This window comes from Sphaeramia orbicularis, unplaced genomic scaffold (assembly GCF_902148855.1).
Source record: "Sphaeramia orbicularis unplaced genomic scaffold, fSphaOr1.1, whole genome shotgun sequence".
Taxonomy (NCBI): domain Eukaryota; kingdom Metazoa; phylum Chordata; class Actinopteri; order Kurtiformes; family Apogonidae; genus Sphaeramia; species Sphaeramia orbicularis.
The window spans coordinates 483,446-506,684 of NW_021941461.1; the positions used below are offsets into that span (position 1 = coordinate 483,446).

Sequence of the window (23,239 nt, forward strand, 5' to 3'; positions counted from 1 at the left end):
CCTAACTTATCTTATTTAACTTTATCTTATCTTATTTTATATAACCTTATCTAATCTTATCTTATCTAACCTTATCTTATTTAACTGTATCTGACCTTATCTTATTTAACCTTATCTTATCTTTTCTTATTTAACCTTTTCTTATCTCGTTCCACCATATCTGTTCTTATTTAACATTATCTTATTTCACCTTATCTTAATATTATCTTATTTAACCTTATCTTGTCTTCTCTTATTTAACATTATCTTATCAAATCTAACCTTATCTTATCTCATTTCCCCTTATCTTATCTTAACTTAACTTAACATAACTTATCGTACTAACATCGATGGTGAGTGTTCTGGTGTCGTTCCTGATGTGGATGTACAGTGGGATCAGGCCGTCGGCTCCAACAGGAAGTTCCACCTCCTCCGTCTTCGTTCCGTCCATTATGTGGTCCATCTGTTGGGCGTGGGTCCAGTTTGATTGACGGCCCGTCCGTTGCATGTGCTCCCACCCCCAGGGGCTGTTCGTTTCCTGGATGACTGACACGTGGACGGTCATCGAGCGGTCATCCACGGACAGCGGCTGGTCATCGAAGGTGGACAGTTTGATCTGAAAAACCAGGACAAGGTTCCAGTGAAGAACCCAAGGAGAACCTGAACCTGGACCTGAACCTGGACCTGGGTCTGTTTAGTAAAGAACCTAAGGGGGACCTGAACCTGGACCCGAACCTGAACCTGAACCTGAACCTGGACCTGAACCTGGACCTGGGTCTGTTTAGTAAAGAACCGAAGGGGAACCTGAACATGGACCTGAACCTTGACCTGGACCTGGGTCTGTTTAGTAAAGAACCGAAGGGGAACCTTAACCTGGACCTGGACCTGAACCTGAACCTGAACCTGAACCTGGACCTGGACCTGGACCTGGACCTGAACCTAGACCTGAACCTGGACCTGGGTCTGTTTAGTAAAGAACCGAAGGGGAACCTGAACCTGGACCAGAACCTGAACCTGAACCTGGACCTGGACCTGAACCTGGACCTGGGTCTGTTTAGTAAAGAACCGAAGGGGAACCTGAACCTGGACCTGAACCTTAACCTGAATCTGAACCTGGGTATGGGCCTGGGTCTGGGCCTGGGTCTGGACCTGGGTCTGGACCTGGGTCTGGGTCTGGACCTGGCCCTGGGTCTGGGTCTGGACCTGGCCCTGGCTCTGGCTCTGGACCTGGGTCTGGACCTGGGTCTGGGTCTGGGTCTGGACCTGGCCCTGGGTCTGGCTCTGGACCTGGACCTGGGTCTGGACCTGGGTCTGGCTCTGGGTCTGGCTCTGGGTCTGGACCTGGCCCTGGGTCTGGCTCTGGTCCTGGGTCTGGACCTGGCCCTGGCTCTGGCTCTGGCTCTGGGTCTGGTCCTGGGTCTGGACCTGGCCCTGGCTCTGGCTCTGGCTCTGGCTCTGGGTCTGGCTCCGGACCTGGGTCTGGACCTGGGTCTGGGTCTGGGTCTGGACCTGGCTCTGGGTCTGGCTCTGGCTCTGGTCCTGGTCCTGGGTCTGGACCTGGCCCTGGCTCTGGCTCTGGGTCTGGCTCTGGGTCTGGCTCTGGCCCTGGCTCTGGCCCTGGCTCTGGACCTGGGTCTGGGTCTGGCTCTGGCTCTGGCTCTGGCTCTGGCTCTGGGTCTGGCTCTGGGTCTGGACCTGGGTCTGGCCCTGGGTCTGGACCTGGCCCTGGCTCTGGCTCTGGACCTGGGTCTGGCCCTGGGTCTGGACCTGGGTCTGGCCCTGGGTCTGGCCCTGGGTCTGGGTCAGTTCTTACCGTGGTGTAGAAGGTCATGGCTGGACGCAGTATCCTGGGGTGGCCCTCATAGGTCAGTTTAAATCTGTCTCTGGCCAAATGGACGGCAGCTGTGGTGGAATACGTAAAACCTGAAAGAAACAACCGACGTTCTGTGGGTTTAATGGAGGAACATTTCGGTTTTTCAAACGGAACTCTGCTTTTCTAACATGTCCTCCTGTAGATGGTCATGTCAGCTCGTTTCTTTTCGTTCATCGAACCAAAGCTGAACGACATAAAGGATCCTGAACCTGCCTCTGCACTTCAGATCTGGACCCACTAGAACAGAACCAGTGCCACCGCAGTCACACTAAAGAAAATTACCTGTGAGAAAATCGGTGACATGTGCGATAATCTGGACGTCGTCGTGGTGGAATCCTCCGTCGTACATCATCATTTTACTCAGATCTCTTTTGTGCATTCCGTAGTCGTAGTCATTCGACTCATATGTGAAAGTGTACTGTCCATCAAACTACACAAAACACAACAGAAGAAAAAGAACAGAATGAAAATAATATGTTTATAATATTTATATTGTGTAGTCTGTTAATATCACCTCAGTCTGTAGAATAAGTCCATAATCTGTGTACAAATATATGTTTATTATGTCTTAATCTAGTCTAGTCTAATCTAGTCTAGTCTAGTCTAATATAGTCTAGTCTAATCTAGTCTAATCTAGTCTAGTCTAATCTAGTCTAATCTAGTCTAGTCTAATCTAGTCTAGTCTAATCTCCTAAACCCGTCCTCACCTCTGTGCTGTCGTCGTTGGTCTGGTATCCGTGGATAAATGTTATGTTCAGGTGTCCGTACTGGACTGGTTCTCCGTGCAGGTACCTGAGAACGGAGGGGGGCGGGGTTAGTAAAGGGGCGTGGACGCTCAGATGGGACTGTCCAGCGTCATTATTAGTGGTGTTAATGTCAGGGGGTCCTCACCTGGCCCGGACCACTCCAGTCAATGTGTCTTCATGGTAGATCTTCGGTGGAACGTCAATCAGAACCTCAAACTTCTGCAGCTCTGAACACAAACACAAACGCGAACAAAAACATAAACATAAACACAAACACAAATGCAAACACAAATGCAAACACAAACAAAAACACAAACAAAAACACAAACACGAATTCAAACGCAAACACAAACAAAAACACAAACACGAATTCAAACACAAACAAAAACACAAACGCAAACAAAAACACAAACACGAATTCAAACGCAAACACAAACAAAAATGCAAACACAAACACAAACGCAAACAAAAACGCAAACAAAAACGCAAACAAAAACACAAATGCAAATGCAAACAAAAACGCAAACAAAAACACAAACGCAAACAAAAACACAAACACGAATTCAAACGCAAACACAAACAAAAACACAAACGCAAACAAAAACACAAACACGAATTCAAACGCAAACACAAACAAAAACAAAAATGCAAACACAAACAAAAACACAAACGCAAACAAAAACACAAACAAAAACACAAACAAAAACCCAAATGCAAACACAAACAAAAACACAAACAAAACACAAACAGCTTCAGTGACTGAACAGTGGACATTGACACATCTGACACATTCTGTGTGAGGTCAAAGGTCATGAACATACCGTAAAAAGCCACCATAAAATGTTTGTCAGTGGAGACGCCCTGGAACACAGAAGCAGACATGATGAATGAGAAGGGAAACAGGAGTTTACATCCAAATATGAACCATGGAAGGACTGAAGAACCTTCAGGAACAAAAGTGGAACTGTTTCGTTAACTGTTTATTATTGGATCATATGTCTCATCTCATCTTTTCTTTCTTTTCTTTTCTTTCTTTTCTTTTCTTCCTTTTCTTTTCTTCCTTTATCTCGCTGACGGTGAGTGTTTGCGTTCACTGTTGATCCTTTAATAAACGGTCAGACGTACGTTGGTGTTGACGTGGACGGTCCACTCTCCCAGAGGAGGATGTTCAGACAGAGGGAACTCTAAGGTCGCGACCCCGAGGACACTGTCCACTGACGTCCACTGTCTGACCAGGTTCCCACGAGGGTCCTAAACACACACACACACACAAAATATACACTGAAAAATAAACAAGTTCAGCAAAAGGAACAAAAGTACAGTAGAAATAGTAATAATAATAATAATATATATTCAAACAACACAAAGCATGAAATAATCTACTGCCAAAAAATATCCATGGAATGTTCAGTGAAAGAGAAGGAGGATCCAATCTAAGGGGAGAACTGAATTTTAAAACTCTTAAAGTAAAAACAATGAAAAGTATGAGTGAAACAAGCTGTGGAACAATCTAGAACAGGAGATAAAGGAAAGTACAAACATAAATCTATTTAAAAAGAGGAATAAAGAATGGTTTCCAAACAGGAATATGGAACATGAAGGATTCAAACAGGACTGTGTCACACACCGGAGCTGGTTCTTGGAGTTAAGTGAGAGTCATTCACATTTCAGAGATGTTCATGTGTGAGTGGACTACAGTGAGGGCAGATGGGAGGTCTGGACGGACTGGGACTGTGGGGGGGAAATTATGGGATGGACCTTATGATGCAGGTAAGTTATCCACTCCTTTGGTGAAGTTTAAAAAAAAAAAAACACCTTCAGTTTTAAATTATTCAGAAATACTGAACTGAGATGGTAGATGTGTTTTTTTATTCTGGTGTGACTGCTCGATGCTGTTCACATTTGAGTTGATGAAAGCAGTGCATTAACTGAAAAGGAGAGGCAAAAATAAACTGTTACTTCTAGCCTATTCCTTTTTTTATTTTTTGTTTATTATGATTAATGTAGAGGACAATGACTGACGTAGAACCCAAAATAAATTCAGTCATTCTTCTGTATACAATAATCTTAAATGTGTGTGTGTGTGTGTGTGTGTCCTCAGACTGACCTTGACGTGGATGTCCACTTTGCCGGTGGACGGTGTCCCGTCAGCGTTGACCGTCACCGCTCGGACCCTGACCTTCTGTCCAGGTCCGTACTTCCATTTGTCCGTTTGGATGAAGGTGTGAGAACATCTGGACTCAAACTGAAGCTCAGTTTGATTGGAGAAAACTTCAACTCCGCCCACATGACCTTTGACCTCCAGGACGTAGGCGGAGTCACTGTCACCGTTGATCTGCATCGACACCGCAGTTCAGACACACGGCTTTAAATTTACAAATAAATACTGTGTTTTTATTGTTTTATTGGGAATAAATCCAATTGTTTCATCGGTTTTATTATGTTTTTATTGTTGTATTTTATTGTTTTATTGGTTATGGTTTATTCGTTATGTGATCATTCTGTCTCAAGGTATAGAGAGATAATTCAGCCAATATTTCCTTCCCTGTTGTCTGATTATGTAGAGAACATGTCTAGCCCTGCTGCATGTGATGAGTTTGTTGATAGTGCCATGCTCACACTACAGACTGCTCTGGATGTAGTTGCCCCCCTCAAGCCGAGGATTGTTAAGCCAAGGCCAGCTTCTCCTTGGTATAATGCCGAAACACGTTCCTTTAAACAAGCAGCACGTAAATTAGAGAGGCTATGGCGCCGTTCCAGCTCAGAGCATTCTTTTAGTGCCTGGAAAAACAGCTTATTGGCCTATAAGCAGGCCCTGCGTAAGGCTAAAACTAGTTACTACTCATCCTTAATCGAGAAAAACAAGAATAACCCTAGATTCCTGTTCAGCACTGTTGCCAGGCTGACAAACAGTCACAGTTCAGTAGAACCCTCTATCCCACTTACTCTCAGCTGTGATGACTTCCTACAATTCTTTAACGATAAAATCTCAACTATTAGGAACAAAATAGATGAACTACTTCCAAATATTAGGTCTGACAAAGCACAGGCTACTAACCAAGAATCTCTTCTAAACCCCCCTACAATGTTAGATAATTTCACTACTGTAGATGGAGCTGATGTAGCATCTATCATTATGTCCTCCAAACCATCGACCTGCCTCTTAGACCCAATCCCAACCAAACTTTTTAAACAGACTCTGCCCCTAACTATTGACACAATTCTAACTATAATTAATACCTCACTAGTTACTGGCTACGTGCCACAATCTTTTAAATTTGCAGTTATTAAACCACTTCTGAAAAAACCTACTCTAGATCCTGACCTCCTGGTCAGTTACAGACCTATATCTAATTTACCCTTCCTCTCAAAAGTTCTTGAAAGAGTGGTAGTTAAACAGCTGTGTCAGCATTTACAGGACAATAGTTTATTTGAACACTTCCAGTCTGGCTTTCGTGCTCATCATAGCACTGAAACCGCATTAGTCAAAGTAACCAATGACTTGTTATTAGCTGCTGACGATGGTTTGGTCTGGATCCTGGTCTTATTGGACCTGAGTGCAGCTTTTGACACTATCGACCACAGTATCCTACTGCAGAGATTAGAATGGGACAGAGGCATCAGAGGAGCAGCCCTCTGCTGGTTTAAATCCTATTTATCTAATAGGTACCAGTTTGTTAATGTAAACCAACAATCATCAACATATTCCAGAGTTAGTTGCGGCGTGCCACAAGGGTCGGTCCTCGGGCCCATTTTGTTTACACTATACATGCTGCCTTTAGCTAACATTATTAGAAAACATGGCATTAAGTTTCACTGTTACGCAGATGATACACAACTGTATTTATCGATTAAACCTGATCAGACCAGACAAGTAGATAAACTAAGTTCCTGTGTCCGTGACATTAAAACCTGGATGAGCGCTAATTATCTTTTACTTAACCCTGAAAAAACAGAGGTCATTATAATAGGCCCTAAAAATGCAAGAGACTCCCTATCTGACCAGATAGTCACTCTGGACAATGTGAGTGTAGCCTCTAGCACCACAGTTAGAAACCTAGGAGTTCTATTTGACCCAGATCTATCATTTAAACCACATATTAACCAAGCCTGCAGAACCGCCTTCTTCCACCTGCGCAACATAGCCAAAATTAGAAATATTCTTTCTAAAAATGATGCAGAAAAATTAGTTCATGCGTTTGTTTCATCTAGATTAGATCACTGCAACTCCCTTCTCGTAGCATGTCCTAAAAGCTCTCTAAAAAGTTTTCAACTGGTTCAGAACGCAGCAGCGAGACTACTAACAGGAACAAATAGAAGAGAACACATCACCCCTGTGCTCCAAGCCCTTCACTGGCTTCCAATTGAGTTTAGAATTAGATTCAAAATCCTCCTCCTCACATACAAGACCATTAATGGTATGGGCCCCTCCTATCTCAGAGACGCTCTGGTGCCGTACCATCCCAACAGAACCCTTGGTTCTCAGAATGCAGGTCTACTGGTAGTTCCCAGGGTCTGTAAAAGTACAGTAGGAGCTAGAGCCTTTAGTTACCAAGCTCCTGTTTTATGGAATCAGCTTCAGCTAACATTAAAGAGGCCGACACAGTCTGTACATTTAAGGTCAGGCTAAAAACATTCCTATTTGAAAAAGCTTATGGTCAGGCTAGTTCAAACCAGACTAAACCCACAGTTCAGTCTAAGCTGCCCTAGGAGCAGTAATGCTGGGGGAAGTCCAGGCACTGAGTCCTATCTCCTGTTTCTGCTTCTACGTACCACTTCTGTCTGCACTTATATTTTTAATATTTAGCCAACTTAGTTTGTGCAGTGCTATTCACCCGATGTCCCCTTTCCCCACTCCCCTCCGGGGGAGTGGCTACTTTTTCAGTTATAACCGCTTGGGAGCCAATGATGGCAGGATCTGCGCTGACCATCTGTGTCCTGCCCTGACCTGTGTCCTGACCCCCTCCCCCACCTGTCTGGATGGACGTCCTCGGCCTCACCACTGTGGATGGGCCTCCTCGCCCCTGCCTGTCTCATCCAGCGGGATGGACCCCCCATGTGTCCACCCTACTGCATCCTTGTAGACTAGAACTACATCTGCAAATGGACGTCCATCAGTCCTGGTGCATCTATAGCCTGTCCGTCCATGGGAGTGGATCTCTCCTTCACTGTGGTTCTCCCCGAGGTTTCTCCCTTTTCCCACTGGGTTTTGAGTTTTTCCTTGCCGAGAAGGAGGGTCTAAGGACGGGGGATGCCCTGGACACTACTCATTTTCTTGCTGTTCATTTGACTGTTGTTTACTCTAACTGACTCTGTAAAGCCCTTTGAGATAACCTTGTTGTGATATTGGGCTGTACAAATAAAGTTGAATTGAATTGAATTGAATTGGTTTTATTTTACTGCTGGTGCCACACTATGTTGAGTTTTTGCAGTTTTCGTATATTTAAAAGACACAAAAACACATGTAGCATATCTTCTCTGTCAGGCAGAAACCTCGTAAGTCTGTTTTTGAATTTCTTTTTTTAATAAAACCATTCTATTGGTCAGTTTTCACGCTGGTCTGATGGTTTTAGAAATATTTAACCAATGAAAACAGTTTGTGACGACATCTCTGAACTCATTCATTTAGAAAATACATCATTTTTCTACTTTCCTGAAAAATAAACCTTTTGGACATACAAGGTTTCCACCTGATAGCGCTGAGACGTTACGATGTTTTGCCGATGACGCTGGTGTATATATGAGTGTTGGACTCACCGGCTCCAGCGTCAGCAGCTCTGTGGAACCTATAGAAGAAACACAGAGGTCAGCTGGTCCTAAACTCAGCTGGTCCTAAACTCAGCTGGTCCTAAACCCAGGTCTAAGTCTAGTTTCTGTACCTCCTTGGACCACGGTGGACTTTGAAGACACCGTCTCGTCTCCGTGGATGATGCGAATGGACACGTTGACCGCCGGCTGATTCAGGACAGTGACCGACACTGACGGGGGAACGCCGCCCCCAAGGATTCTGGGCGTGGCCACCAGGTAGGACCAATGAGGAACCAGACTGAGAAAACAGAGACCGGGTTAGGATACGAGGTGTTCAAAGACCAGGGTCAGAAAACGGAACCACAGACACATTCAACAGGAGAGTTGGTCCGAACACAAAGTCTTTATCGTTTAACGTTAAATGTCGTGAAGTAAAGAAACAGTTTTTATGATGAAACAAATAAAATCAAACTGATTAAACAGATTCAAAGGAAAAAAAGGAAAATCAAACTGGTTCGGATTCTGATAATCGGATTATTTCAGGACTTTAAGTCACATAGTTTTCACCTTTTTTAATCTTTTATGGTTTGTTTTTTTTGTTTGTTTTTTTATATGTAGTTTTGTCCTTTTTTGCATCTTCTACAGTTTATTACTTTGAATCTTTTACATGTTTTTCATTTTTTTAAACTTTATACGTAGTTTTCATGTTTCTGAATCTTTTGCGTAGTTTTAATTTTTTGCACCTTTTATGTTTTTTACATAGTTGTCATGTTTTTGCATCTTTTAGTTGTTTTTTTTTTTACTTTTCTTTTTTTTGCCTCTTTTACATAGTTTTCATCACTTTGGATCTTTTACATTGTTTTCATCTTTTTCCATTTTTTACATCTTTTTTAACAAAGTTTGCTTGCATCTTTTACGTAGTTTTTATCTTGTGCATATTTATGTTGTTTACGTAGTTGTCATGTTTTTGTATCTTTTACGTTGTTTTTTATACAGTTTTCTCTTTTTTGCATTTTTTACATCATTTTCATCACTTTGAATTTTAAATTATTTTTCATCTTTTTGCGTCTTCTGTTTTTTTTACGTAGTTTTCATGTTTCTGCATCTTTTACTTTTTTAGTTTTGATTTTTTTGCACCTTTTATGTTTTTTTAAATAGTTTTCATCTTTTTGCATCTTTTACATTGGTTTTTTTTTACGTAGTTTTGTTTTCCATTTTTTACATAGTTTTCATCTTTTTGCACCTTTTATGTTTTTTACATAGTTGTCATATTTTTGTATCTTTTGCATTGTTGTGCGTCTTTTAGTTGTTTTTCTTAACATAATTTTCTCTTTTTTGTGTCTTTTATATATTTTTCATCACTTTAAAAATTTTACTAATTTTTCATCTTTTTGCATCTTCTGGTTTTTTTTTTACGTAGTTTTCATGTTTTTGCATCTTTTTGTAGTATGAATTTTTTTTGCGTCTTTTACATAATTTTCATCTTTTTGAGCCTTTTGTTTTTTACATAGTTGTCATGTTTTTGCATCTTTAAGTTGTTTTTTATACATAGTTTTCTCTTTTTTGCGTCTTTTACAGTTTTCATCACTTTGAATCTTTTACGCATTTTTCATCTTTTCGCATCTTTTTTTAACATAGATTTCATATTTTTGCTTCTTTTTTTGCATCTTTTACCTAGTTTTCATCTTTTTGCACCTTTTATGTTTTTACATAGTTGTCATATTTTTGCATTTTTTACATATTTTTTTTTACATTTTAAATTTTTTTTGCATCTTTTATGTTTTTATTTGGTTTTCATCCCTTATTTACATTTTTTACATAGTTTTTTTCATGCATTATTTGTGTGGATCTGTATTTTTGTGCATTTCTATGTGTACCTGTGTGTATTTCTGTCTGTATTTGTGTGTATTTGTGTGTGTATTAGTGTGTATCAGTACCTGCTGGTCTGCGCTGCCGTCAGTCCGATCAGTCCAATAAATCCGATAAATGTCCAAACCTGTTGACGCTCCATCTGAACATGTGACCCTCCGTCTGCAGGAGGACGCCGCCGGCCCCGCTCTTCATAGCTGTGGCCACGCCCACTCCCACGTCACATGATAAGTATCACTTTACTTTAAGTCTGACCTGCAGCCACAGGGTCTTTGTTTGGGTGGGGGGGTGGGGGGCAGCGGTTCTGTTAACCACAGCTGATCGTGTGACTGAACTCCAACTACGCCTGTTATTATCCCCAAGCCCCGCCCCCCGTACCAGGCCGTCCAACCACAACCAGGGCGGGTGTGTGAGATGTAGGCGTCGTCCCCGGAGACGCCACACCCACAGGTGGAGGTGAATGTCAAGTGCATCCTTTTGTACGTGGTGCGTTCAGGTGCATTCATCTGACGGAAAAACGATAACATCATGTACCGTCACATAACGGGACGAGTGAACCCGAAACCGGCGAAAAGGTTAAAGCCGTCAAAAACAACAGACGTCAAAAACAACAGACGTCAAAAACAAGAGCTGTAAGGAAAGCAGACGGCGCCGCGTTAGGAGATTTACCACAAAGAGTGATGAATACTAGATAAAATAGAATAGAATAATAATAATAATAATAATAATAATAATACAGCTCAAACTAAGGAGAGAGAGACACTATGTGGACAAAAGTATGTGGACGCCTTCCCACTTTTGTCTACAAACGTTTGTGCACATACTTTTGTCCATATACTTGTGTCCATATACTTTTGTCCACATACTTTTGTTCATATACGTTTGTCCATATACTTTCTGTCCACAGTATATGGACAAAAGTATATGGTATGTGGACAAAAAAACATGGACAAAATGTATATGGACAAAAGTATGTGGACACAATGAATACAGGTGTTTCTGGGAAATGAAATAATAATGAACAGAGTTTTATATTATGGGATAGATATCCATGCATTGCTTAGTTTGGGTTAAATTATTCTCTTTGTTTCCAAAATGACTCAGAAATGGTTTGGACAGAATTTATATAAACAGTGATTTTATATTTTTTTCCCCATGACTCTGATTTTCACTGTTCTTCCTCTAAATGTCTGGAATATTATTCCTGCTCTGATTGTAAATGATAATTTCCATCTACTTTCATCACATCTGACTGAGGAAAAAAAATGTACCATTAAACTTTAAGGAAATATTGAAGTTTCTAAACTATATGGACATAAATACTGGGACAAATCATGACATAAACATCAATATTTAATTAGCATCAAAAGATTTTATATATATGTCAAATTCTAACGATGAAAATGGATTTTACACATTTTTAGTGAAGTCTAAGGTTTTGGATTTGAAGCTCAAACAGTTTAATAATCTACCAACTCCTTCAATCTGGTTATTTTGTGGGTTTTATTATAAAATTGTTTTTATTGAACTGAATAAACTGATGTAAGTCTATGTGAAATAAAACCTGATGCTGTTGTTTTACATTTGACCAGCAGATGGAGACATTTAACACAAAACACTGGAAGCTTTAAACCATAAACTCTGCTTGTGTTTCAGATATTTGGTTTGTTTTTCCTCAGTTTATCAGTATTTTGTTCATTTTATTCTCATTTTTTTCCTAATTTTACAAGTATTCATTCACTTTTTTTCCCACATCTTAAAGTTTTTTTGGTACATTTTTTCCTCATTTTACAAACATTTTGCACTTTTTATCTTCATTTTTCCTTGAACTGCTCCATTTTCTCAGCTTAAACATGTTTTCTATGTTCTGTTGTGAACTAAATGTGTTTATGAGATCATGGTGAATCATTGGATTTGTTTTTGTTTCATATTTTACACAATGTCCTGTTTAAGAACCTTTCTTAAGTGATTAATCACTATTTGTTATAATATTATCCTTTACATTTTGCTTATTTCAGTGTAAATCCTGTATTTTCTTTTTTTTATTTCTTTTTTATTTTTTTATTTGTATGTTTATTTATTTTTATTTTTTCATTTAATTTTTTTTTTCTTATATTTAATTCACTGATCATGTAAATGTTTATTAAAACTCATAGTAAATTCAGCGGTTATTTTATCAAAACAGAAAAAAAGAGGAAAAAGTGAGTTTTTCAGCAAAAAAAATATCAGACACATTACATACAAGAAATAAAACCAAAATAAAATGCAGAAAATAATAAAATCAGTGGTGTTAAAGTCATAGAATATAAATCTTAAGGTTGTATAGTCCAAATCCGAATAAACACAAAGACGTTTAATGAGCAAAGACACGACAAATATGTGAAAATACAGAAATCTGAGCTTATGAAAATATTTAGGTTAGAAAAATAAATCCATGTTATTGTTACGTATTTTAATCTGATACTTTTAGTTCAATAAAAACCATTAGTTTGGAAAAAAGTTAAATATAAATGAAACAAACACAAACAAACCTGGTTTGATCTGATTTAAGGTGGATTCATGTGTTTATCTTTTTTTATTTGTATTTAATAAAACATCCCTGGGGTTAAACACATGAATTTTCCCATAATGCCTCTGTTCTACGACATCAGAGCGACCATGTTTTCAGGACTGAAGATCTCGATCCAGTACCCGTCTGGATCCTGGATGAAGGCCAGGTCCTTCATTTTACCTGGAGGACCAAGAAAGAGCTGAAGTTAACCCTTAAAGACCCAAAAATCCACCTTTAACCCTTAAAGACCCAAAAATCCACCTTTAACCCTTAAAGACCCAAACGTCCATCTTTAACCCTTAAAGACCCAAAAATCCACCTTTAACCCTTAAAGACCCAAACGTCCACCTTTAACCCTTAAAGACCCAAACATCCACCTTTAACCCTTAAAGACCCAAAAATCCACCTTTAACCCTTAAAGACCCAAAAATCCACCTTTAACCCTTAAAGACCCAAACGTCCACCTTTAACCCTTAAGACCCAAAAATCCACCTTTAACCCTTAAAGACCCAAACGTCCACCTTTAACCCTTAAAGACCCAAAAATCCACCTTTAACCCTTACAGACCCAAAAATCCACCTTTAACCCTTAAAGACCCAAACGTCCACCTTTAACCCTTAAAGACCCAAACATCCACCTTTAACCCTTAAAGACCCAAAAATCCACCTTTAACCCTTAAAGACCCAAACGTCCACCTTTAACCCTTAAAGACCCAAAAATCCACCTTTAACCCTTACAGACCCAAAAATCCACCTTTAACCCTTAAAGACCCAAAAATCCACCTTTAACCCTTAAAAACCCAAACGTCCACCTTTAACCCTTAAAGACCCAAAAATCCACCTTTAACCCTTACAGACCCAAAAATCCACCTTTAACCCTTAAAGACCCAAAAATCCACCTTTAACCCTTAAAAACCCAAACGTCCACCTTTAACCCTTAAAGACCCAAATGTCCACCTTTAACCCTTAAAGACCCAAACGTCCACCTTTAACCCTTACAGACCCAAAAATCCACCTTTAACCCTTAAATACCCAAAAATCCACCTTTAACCCTTAAAGACCCAAAAATCCACCTTTAACCCTTAAAGACCCAAACGTCCACCTTTAACCCTTAAAGACCCAAACATCCACCTTTAACCCTTAAAGACCCAAACGTCCACCTTTAACCCTTAAAGACCCAAACGTCCGCCTTTAACCCTTAAAGACCCAAAAAGCCACCTTTAACCCTTAAAGACCCAAACATCCACCTTTAACCCTTAAAGACCCAAAAATCCACCTTTAACCCTTAAAGACCCAAACGTCCACCTTTAACCCTTAAAGACCCAAACGTCCACCTTTAACCCTTAAAGACCCAAACGTCCACCTTTAACCCTTAAAGACCCAAACGTCCACCTTTAACCCTTAAAGACCCAAACGTCCACCTTTAACCCTTAAAGACCCAAAAATCCACCTTTAACCCTTAAAGACCCAAACGTCCACCTTTAACCCTTAAAGACCCAAACATCCACCTTTAACCCTTAAAGACCCAAACGTCCACCTTTAACCCTTAAAGACCCAAAAATCCACCTTTAACCCTTAAAGACCCAAACGTCCACCTTTAACCCTTACAGACCCAAAAATCCACCTTTAACCCTTACAGACCCAAAAATCCACCTTTAACCCTTAAAGACCCAAACATCCACCTTTAACCCTTAAAGACCCAAACGTCCACCTTTAACCCTTAAAGACCCAAACGTCCACCTTTAACCCTTAAAGACCCAAACGTCCACCTTTAACCCTTAAAGACCCAAACGTCCACCTTTAACCCTTAAAGACCCAAACGTCCACCTTTAACCCTTAAAGACCCAAAAATCCACCTTTAACCCTTAAAGACCCAAACGTCCACCTTTAACCCTTAAAGACCCAAACGTCCACCTTTAACCCTTACAGACCCAAACGTCCACCTTTAACCCTTAAAGACCCAAAAATCCACCTTTAACCCTTAAAGACCCAAACGTCCACCTTTAACCCTTAAAGACCCAAACGTCCACCTTTAACCCTTAAAGACCCAAAAATCCACCTTTAACCCTTAAAGACCCAAACGTCCACCTTTAACCCTTAAAGACCCAAACGTCCACCTTTAACCCTTAAAGACCCAAACGTCCACCTTTAACCCTTAAAGACCCAAACGTCCACCTTTAACCCTTACAGACCCAAAAATCCACCTTTAACCCTTAAAGACCCAAACATCCACCTTTAACCCTTAAAGACCCAAACGTCCACCTTTAACCCTTAAAGACCCAAACGTCCACCTTTAACCCTTAAAGACCCAAACGTCCACCTTTAACCCTTAAAGACCCAAACGTCCACCTTTAACCCTTAAAGACCCAAACGTCCACCTTTAACCCTTAAAGACCCAAACGTCCACCTTTAACCCTTAAAGACCCAAACGTCCACCTTTAACCCTTAAAGACCCAAACGTCCACCTTTAACCCTTACAGACCCAAACGTCCACCTTTAACCCTTAAAGACCCAAAAATCCACCTTTAACCCTTAAAGACCCAAACGTCCACCTTTAACCCTTAAAGACCCAAACGTCCACCTTTAACCCTTAAAGACCCAAACGTCCACCTTTAACCCTTAAAGACCCAAACGTCCACCTTTAACCCTTAAAGACCCAAACGTCCACCTTTAACCCTTAAAGACCCAAAAATCCACCTTTAACCCTTAAAGACCCAAACGTCCACCTTTAACCAAAACCATCTACTGATCTAGAACCAGGTGAAATGTTCCTGTTCCCATTGATCAGAAGGGTCTGGTTCTGGTTCTGGTTCTGGGTCATGGTCTGTCAGTCGTTCTAACCTGAGTCTGGTTTCTTGACAAACGTCGCTCCTCGATCCTCGAAGACTTTACAGGCGGCGTCGACGTCAGGGACAGCGACGCCGATGTGACCTGAAATAAAAACAAATACAAACAGCATCAAACCAAAATTATAACTAAATAAAATGTAAATAAACCAAATTAAAACCTAATAAAAACCAAATAAACTAAATGAAACCAAAATAAAAACAAAATAAACCAAACTAAACCCAGATCAGTTCAAATGCTGCTGTGAAATAAATCTGCCGTAGAACTAGAACAGTTGTAGAACTAGAACTAGAACAGTTGTAGAACTAGAACAGCTGTAGAACTAGAACTAGAACAGCTGTAGAACTAGAACTAGAACAGTTGTAGAACTAGAACAGCTGTAGAACTAGAACTAGAACAGTTGTAGAACTAGAACAGCTGTAGAACTAGAACAGCTGTAGAACTAGAACAGTTGTAGAACTAGAACAGTTGTAGAACTAGAACTAGAACAGTTGTAGAACTAGAACAGCTGTAGAACTAGAACTAGAACAGTTGTAGAACTCGAACTAGAACAGTTGTAGAACTAGAACTAGAACAGTTGTAGAACTAGAACAGCTGTAGAACTAGAACAGTTGTAGAACTAGAACAGTTGTAGAACTAGAACTAGAACAGTTGTAGAACTAGAACAGCTGTAGAACTAGAACAGTTGTAGAACTAGAACAGCTGTAGAACTAGAACTAGAACAGTTGTAGAACTAGAACTAGAACAGTTGTAGAACTAGAACAGCTGTAGAACTAGAACTAGAACAGTTGTAGAACTAGAACAGTTGTAGAACTAGAACAGTTGTAGAACTAGAACTAGAACAGTTGTAGAACTAGAACTAGAACAGTTGTAGAACTAGAACAGCTGTAGAACTAGAACTAGAACAGTTGTAGAACTCGAACTAGAACAGTTGTAGAACTAGAACTAGAACAGTTGTAGAACTAGAACAGCTGTAGAACTAGAACAGTTGTAGAACTAGAACAGTTGTAGAACTAGAACTAGAACAGTTGTAGAACTAGAACAGCTGTAGAACTAGAACAGTTGTAGAACTAGAACAGCTGTAGAACTAGAACTAGAACAGTTGTAGAACTAGAACTAGAACAGTTGTAGAACTAGAACAGCTGTAGAACTAGAACTAGAACAGTTGTAGAACTAGAACAGTTGTAGAACTAGAACTAGAACAGTTGTAGAACTAGAACAGTTGTAGAACTAGAACAGTTGTAGAACTAGAACTAGAACAGTTGTAGAACTAGAACTAGAACAGTTGTAGAACTAGAACAGCTGTAGAACTAGAACTAGAACAGTTGTAGAACTAGAACAGTTGTAGAACTAGAACAGCTGTAGAACTAGAACTAGAACAGTTGTAGAACTAGAACTAGAACAGTTGTAGAACTAGAACAGTTGTAGAACTAGAACTAGAACAGTTGTAGAACTAGAACAGCCGTAGAACTAGAACTAGAACAGTTGTAGAACTAGAACAGTTGTAGAACTAGAACAGCTGTAGAACTAGAACTAGAACAGCTGTAGAACTAGAACTAGAACAGTTGTAGAACTAGAACAGTTGTAGAACTAGAACTAGAACAGTTGTAGAACTAGAACAGCTGTAGAACTAGAACTAGAACAGTTGTAGAACTAGAACAGTTGTAGAACTAGAACTAGAACAGTTGTAGAACTAGAACAGCTGTAGAACTAGAACTAGAACAGTTGTAGAACTAGAACAGTTGTAGAACTAAAACTAGAACAGTTGTAGAACTAGAACAGCTGTAGAACTAGAACTAGAACAGTTGTAGAACTAGAACAGTTGTAGAACTAGAACTAGAACAGTTGTAGAACTAGAACTAGAACAGTTGTAGAACTAGAACAGTTGTAGAACTAGAACTAGAACAGCTGTAGAACTAGAACTAGAACAGTTGTAGAACTAGAACTAGAACAGTTGTAGAACTAGAACAGTTGTAGAACTAGAACAGTTATAGAACTAGAACTAGAACAGTTGTAGAACTAGAACAGTTGTAGAATTAGAACAGCTGTAGAACTAGAACTGTTATAGAACTAGAACTAGAACAGTTGTAGAACTAGAACTAGAACAGTTGTAGAACTAGAACAGTTGTAGAACTCGAACTAGAACAGCTGTAGAACTAGAACTAGAACAGTTGTAGAACTAGAACAGTTGTAGAACTAGAACTAGAACAGTTGTAGAACTAGAACAGCTGTAGAACTAGAACTAGAACAGTTGTAGAACTAGAACAGCTGTAGAACTAGAACTAGAACAGTTGTAGAACTAGAACAGTTGTAGAACTAGAACAGTTGTAGAACTAGAACTAGAACAGTTGTAGAACTAGAACAGCTGTAGAACTAGAACTAGAACAGTTGTAGAACTAGAACAGTTGTAGAACTAGAACAGCTGTAGAACTAGAACTAGAACAGTTGTAGAACTAGAACTAGAACAGTTGTAGAACTAGAACAGTTGTAGAACTAGAAATAGAACAGTTGTAGAACTAGAACTAGAACAGTTGTAGAACTAGAACAGCTGTAGAACTAGAACTAGAACAGTTGTAGAACTAGAACTAGAACAGTTGTAGAACTAGAACAGTTGTAGAACTAGAACAGTTGTAGAACTAGAACTAGAACAGTTGTAGAACTAGAACAGTTGTAGAACTAGAACAGCTGTAGAACTAGAACAGCTGTAGAACTAGAACTAGAACAGTTGTAGAACTAGAACTAGAACAGTTGTAGAACTAGAACAGCTGTAGAACTAGAACTAGAACAGTTGTAGAACTAGAACTAGAACAGTTGTAGAACTAGAACAGTTGTAGAACTAGAACAGCTGTAGAACTAGAACTAGAACAGTTGTAGAACTAGAACTAGAACAGTTGTAGAACTAGAACAGTTGTAGAACTAGAACTAGAACAGTTGTAGAACTAGAACTAGAACAGTTGTAGAACTAGAACAGTTGTAGAACTAGAACAGCTGTAGAACTAGAACTAGAACAGTTGTAGAACTAGAACTAGAACAGTTGTAGAACTAGAACAGTTGTAGAACTAGAACTAGAACAGTTGTAGAACTAGAACAGACAGAAGGATCTGAACACAAGTTTGAATCTCACCAAATCCTCGTGGTTCTTTGTTTCCGTTGTGATACGACAGTTTATCGTCTGATTCCGAACCCCAGTTACTGAAAAAACAAACACATGAATATGATATAAAAAAAACAACTGGATTTAATTTTTTTTAAATTAAAAATTAAACATGAAACGAAATAAAATCACAGAAAAACTGAAGTCGACTTTGGGAAAATTAAATAAATAAACTGATGTAACAGTTTGGGTCTGAATCTGTTCGTCTCTGAATATTATGATGTAAATGTTGAATAAATATTAATAAAAGGATAATGTTCAACTGTATTCTTAATGATTTACTTTCATGTTTGTTGAAGAAACAACTGAGAATATTTGTCCTAAATTTGAGTCATTTGGAAAAGTTGATGAAGAGTTTTTGGAAATCAAATAAAACTAAATAAACTGAAGTAAATCTGTGTGAAATAAAACTTTCTGATGCTGTTGTTCCACATTTGACCAGTAGATGGAGACATTAAACCATAAACGCTGCTCATCTGTCAACTGTAGTGAAATATTCTGAAATATAAGAATAAAAATCACCAAATGAAAAAACACCAAAAAAAAAAAAAAACAACCCAAAAATGATCTAAATGATGAACAAAAATGTGAAAAAAAAAAAAAAAAAAAAAGAATCAAAATGAACAAAATAATCAACAAAATTAAGAAAAATAACCACAATAAGAAACAAATTTAACAAAATGAAGAAAAATTAACAAAATAAGCAACAAAATAATGAATAAAAACTGAAAAATATAAGAAAAAAAAAATCACCAAATGGAGAAAAAAACTGCACATAAACATATAAAAAAATTAACAAAAATTATCAAAATAATGAACAAAATGATAAAAAATGAACCAAATAATGAACAAAATGATAAAAAATGAACCAAAAAATGATAAAAAATGAACCAAATAATGAACAAAATGATAAAAAATGACCACAATAAGAAGCAAAATTGAACAAAATAATGAGTCAAAATGTCTCCGATGATCAAAGCGCTTCTGTTACATTATAACAGTTTTTAAACATGTGCTTAAAGGTGAATCCAGGTCCAGGTTCCAGGGTTTAGTCCGGACCGGTTCGTACTGGGTCAGTTCGATGGTGGCGCGGCGGGAAAACGTCCACGCCGTCCGCTCCCTGACGTCCACGGGGATGTCGTCTTTGTCCTCGAAGCCCAGGAAGTAGAGACTGAAGCGCATGGACGGGAAGTCGATCTTCTGCAGGAACCTGCAGCACAGGTAGAGGAGGGGGCGGGGTTACAGAGGAGGGGGCGGGGTTACAGAGGATGGGGTGGGGACAGACAGGGGAGGGGGGCGGGACTAAACTCACGTCATGCCCAGGACCCGGGTGTAGAAGTCCAGAGACTGGACCGGGTCTTTGACCCTCAGCATCGTCTGCTGCATCATGAAGTCCTGCAGAGACAGAGACCACATGAGACCAGGATCAGGACCAGGGATTAGACAGAGACCACGCCGGTACTGATGAGACAAGAACCAGGACCACAACCAGGACTAAGACCAGGACCGGGACCAGGAATTAGACCGAGACCACGTCGGTACTGATGAGACCAGGTCCAAGACCAGAACCAGGACCGGGACCAGGGATTAGACAGAGACGACGTTGGCACTGATGAGACCAGGACCAGGACCACAACCAGGACTAAGACCAGGACCGGGATCAGGGATTATACCGAGACCACGTTGGTACTGATGAGACCAGAACCAGGACTAAGACCAGGGTTTAGACAGAGACCATGTCAGTACTGATGAGACCAGAACCAGGACCAAGACCAGAATCAGGACCGACACCAGGGTTTAGACAGAGACCATGTTGGTACTGATGAGACCAGGACTAAGACCAGAACCAGGACTGAGCCAAGGGTTTAGACCGAGACCAGGGTTCAGGCAGAGATCACGTCAGTACTGATGAGACCAGAACCAGGACTGAGACCAGAACCAGGACTAAGACCAGGGATTAGACTGAGACCAAGAATATGACTGAGACCAGGGTTTAGACTGAGACCACATTGGTACTGATGAGACCAGAACCAGGTCCAAGACCAGAGCCAGGACCGGGACCAGGGATTAGACAGAGACCACATCAGTACTGATGAGACCAGGACCAGGACCAAGACCAGAACCAGGACCGGGACCAGGGATTAGACTGACACCAGGATTTACACCGAGTCCTGGGTGTAGACTCAGTCCAGGGTTTAGACAGAGTCCACAGGAGGAGCATCATCACCGTCAGTGAACTCATTAAACGGAGGTCAAAGGTCAGAGGTCAGCTGACATGTGAACCCTGGATCCAAACACACACACACACACACACACACACACATTCTGCAGAAGTTCAGGAGGAAAACAGAAAAAAACACAAATTAAAAAATCACATAAATGACCTGAAACATGATCAGGAACTGATGACACTGTTCCAGGGTCTGAGTCCACAGTGGAACAGACAGTCCACCTGGAGGACCTGGGTCTGGTCCTGCTAGTCTGGTCCTGCTAGTCTGAGTCTGGTCCTGGAGGTAGTCTGGCTCTGGTCCTGGTCCTCCTGGTAGTCTGGTCCTGGTAGTCTGAGTCTGGTAGTCTGGTCCTGGTAGTCTGAGTCTGGTAGTCTGGTCCTGGTAGTCTGAGTCTGGTAGTCTGGTCCTGGTAGTCTGGTCCTGGTAGTCTGGGTCTGGTAGTCTGGCCCTGGTTGTCTGAGTCTAGTAGTCTGGCCCTGGTAGTCTGAGTCTGGTAGTCTGGTCCTGGTAGTCTGAGTCTGGTAGTCTGGTCCTGGTAGTCTGGTCCTGGTAGTCTGGCCCTGGTAGTCTGGTCCTGGTAGTCTGAGTCTGGTAGTCTGGTCCTGGTAGTCTGAGTCTGGTAGTCTGGTCCTGGTAGTCTGAGTCTGGTAGTCTGGTCCTGGTAGTCTGGTCCTGGTAGTCTGGGTCTGGTAGTCTGGTCCTGGTAGTCTGGGTCTGGTAGTCTGGTCTTGGTAGTCTGGTCCTGGTAGTCTGGGTCTGGTAGTCTGGCCCTGGTAGTCTGGTCCTGGTAGTCTGGCCCTGGTAGTCTGGGTCTGGTAGTCTGGGTCTGGTAGTCTGGTCTTGGTAGTCTGGTCCTGGTAGTCTGAGTCTGGTCCTCCTGGAAATCTGGTCCTGGTAGTCTGGTCTTGGCAGTCTGAGCCTGGTCCTGCAGGTCTAGGTTAAACCGGTCCAGCTGGATCAGACCTGGACCCAGAGCCCTGTACCTTAGTGCTGGGGTGTCCGTCTTTACAGGCTGAAGAAACCACCTCCTCCGACAGCGCACACATGTTCAGTCCAACCTGCACCAGGTCCAGAACCACGGAAACCACCGAGAACCACCTGGAACCACCTGGAACCCAGACCACAGGGGCTGTGATGCCTTCAGGGGCTGCTCTGACGGCTGGGAAATTAGAGCGTTCAAGAGGAGGCGTTCACAGACACACAGAAAACATGGAGGAAATGAACAAAAACTAATGAAATAATGAAGAAATAGAATGAAATAATGAATTAAATGAACGAAAATGAATGAAGAAACGGAATGAAATCTTGAATAAAATGAACAAAAATAAATACAATAATGAAGAAAAAGAATTAAATATTGACTTAAATGAACAAAAACAAATGAAACAATGAAGTTAATGAAGTAAATAATTTTTAAAAATGAACAAAAACTAAACAAAACAACCAATCAAATGAAAAAAGTTTAATAAAACCAGTAATGTTTTAAAAAGTTTAATAAATAAATAAATAAATAAATTAATTAATTAATTAATTAATAAAATAATCAGTAAAATGAGCTGAAACTGAACAAAACCAACAAAAAGAAGAAAATTTAGAAAATAATTAATAGTATGTACAAAAACTGGACAAAATAATGATCAAAAACTAAACAAAACAAAATTTTAAAAAAAAGTTAACTAATTGACCTGAAATTGAACAAACTCAATAAAAAGAACAAAAATGAATAAAATTATTAATAGTTTAAACAAAAATTGGAAAAATTATTCAACAAAATGAGCAAAAACGGAAGAAACCCAATTTTTAAACTGACTCATATATGACGTCATAATGTGAATAAAACTGTGGATAATTTTAAAAACTATCGTAAATGTAGTGAAAAGCTTTTATTTATGACCTTTATTGTTTTTAAATTTATTGAAATTTTGAACCTCGACTGGAAAAAACATCTTTAAATAAAACAAGATATTAAAAACCTAAAATTACATTTTATTTTATGGAAACAGAATTTAAAGAACGGTCAAATTCATCTAAAACTAAAATTCTGTTAAACCTGTAAGACTGAACTCAGGTTTTAATGTTTCCATCTATTGTATTTTTTTTTTTTTTTTTTTTTTTTTTAACCTTTTATGTGTTTCACTTTTTCTACTGAAGACACTCCAGATTCCGACGGTCCCCGAAGGCAGCGGCAGGTTTTGTGGGCGTGGCTACAGGCCGCTGCTGCCTTCAGGTGCTCGTTAAACTG

The 23,239-nt window shown here is 40.1% G+C and overlaps 2 protein-coding genes across 2 annotated transcripts in view; both read right to left on the reverse strand.

The window, feature by feature from the left end:
- Nucleotides 1–8,652, reverse strand: part of LOC115415849 (CD109 antigen-like) — a gene marked incomplete at its 5' end in the record, with an annotated part of 37,364 nt that extends 28,712 nt beyond the window's left edge. The window contains 10 exons of the mRNA XM_030129500.1: nucleotides 326–595; nucleotides 1,793–1,902; nucleotides 2,135–2,282; nucleotides 2,560–2,644; nucleotides 2,744–2,825; nucleotides 3,420–3,459; nucleotides 3,724–3,849; nucleotides 4,706–4,933; nucleotides 8,356–8,384; nucleotides 8,478–8,652. Coding sequence (XP_029985360.1) covers nucleotides 326–595; nucleotides 1,793–1,902; nucleotides 2,135–2,282; nucleotides 2,560–2,644; nucleotides 2,744–2,825; nucleotides 3,420–3,459; nucleotides 3,724–3,849; nucleotides 4,706–4,933; nucleotides 8,356–8,384; nucleotides 8,478–8,652 — 1,293 coding nt within the window. The remainder of the gene's footprint in view (nucleotides 1–325; nucleotides 596–1,792; nucleotides 1,903–2,134; nucleotides 2,283–2,559; nucleotides 2,645–2,743; nucleotides 2,826–3,419; nucleotides 3,460–3,723; nucleotides 3,850–4,705; nucleotides 4,934–8,355; nucleotides 8,385–8,477) is intronic.
- Nucleotides 8,653–12,547: 3,895 nt separating this feature from the next.
- Nucleotides 12,548–22,160, reverse strand: LOC115415861 (lactoylglutathione lyase-like). The gene is made up of 6 exons (XM_030129524.1): nucleotides 21,981–22,160; nucleotides 20,079–20,161; nucleotides 19,836–19,976; nucleotides 18,737–18,804; nucleotides 15,607–15,696; nucleotides 12,548–12,946 (listed from the first exon to the last, which is right to left on the reverse strand). The coding sequence occupies exons 1-6, from the start codon at nucleotides 22,041–22,043 to the stop codon at nucleotides 12,855–12,857; spliced, it is 537 nt and encodes a 178-aa protein (XP_029985384.1). The 5' UTR covers nucleotides 22,044–22,160; the 3' UTR covers nucleotides 12,548–12,854.
- Between the last annotated feature and the right edge of the window lie 1,079 nt (nucleotides 22,161–23,239).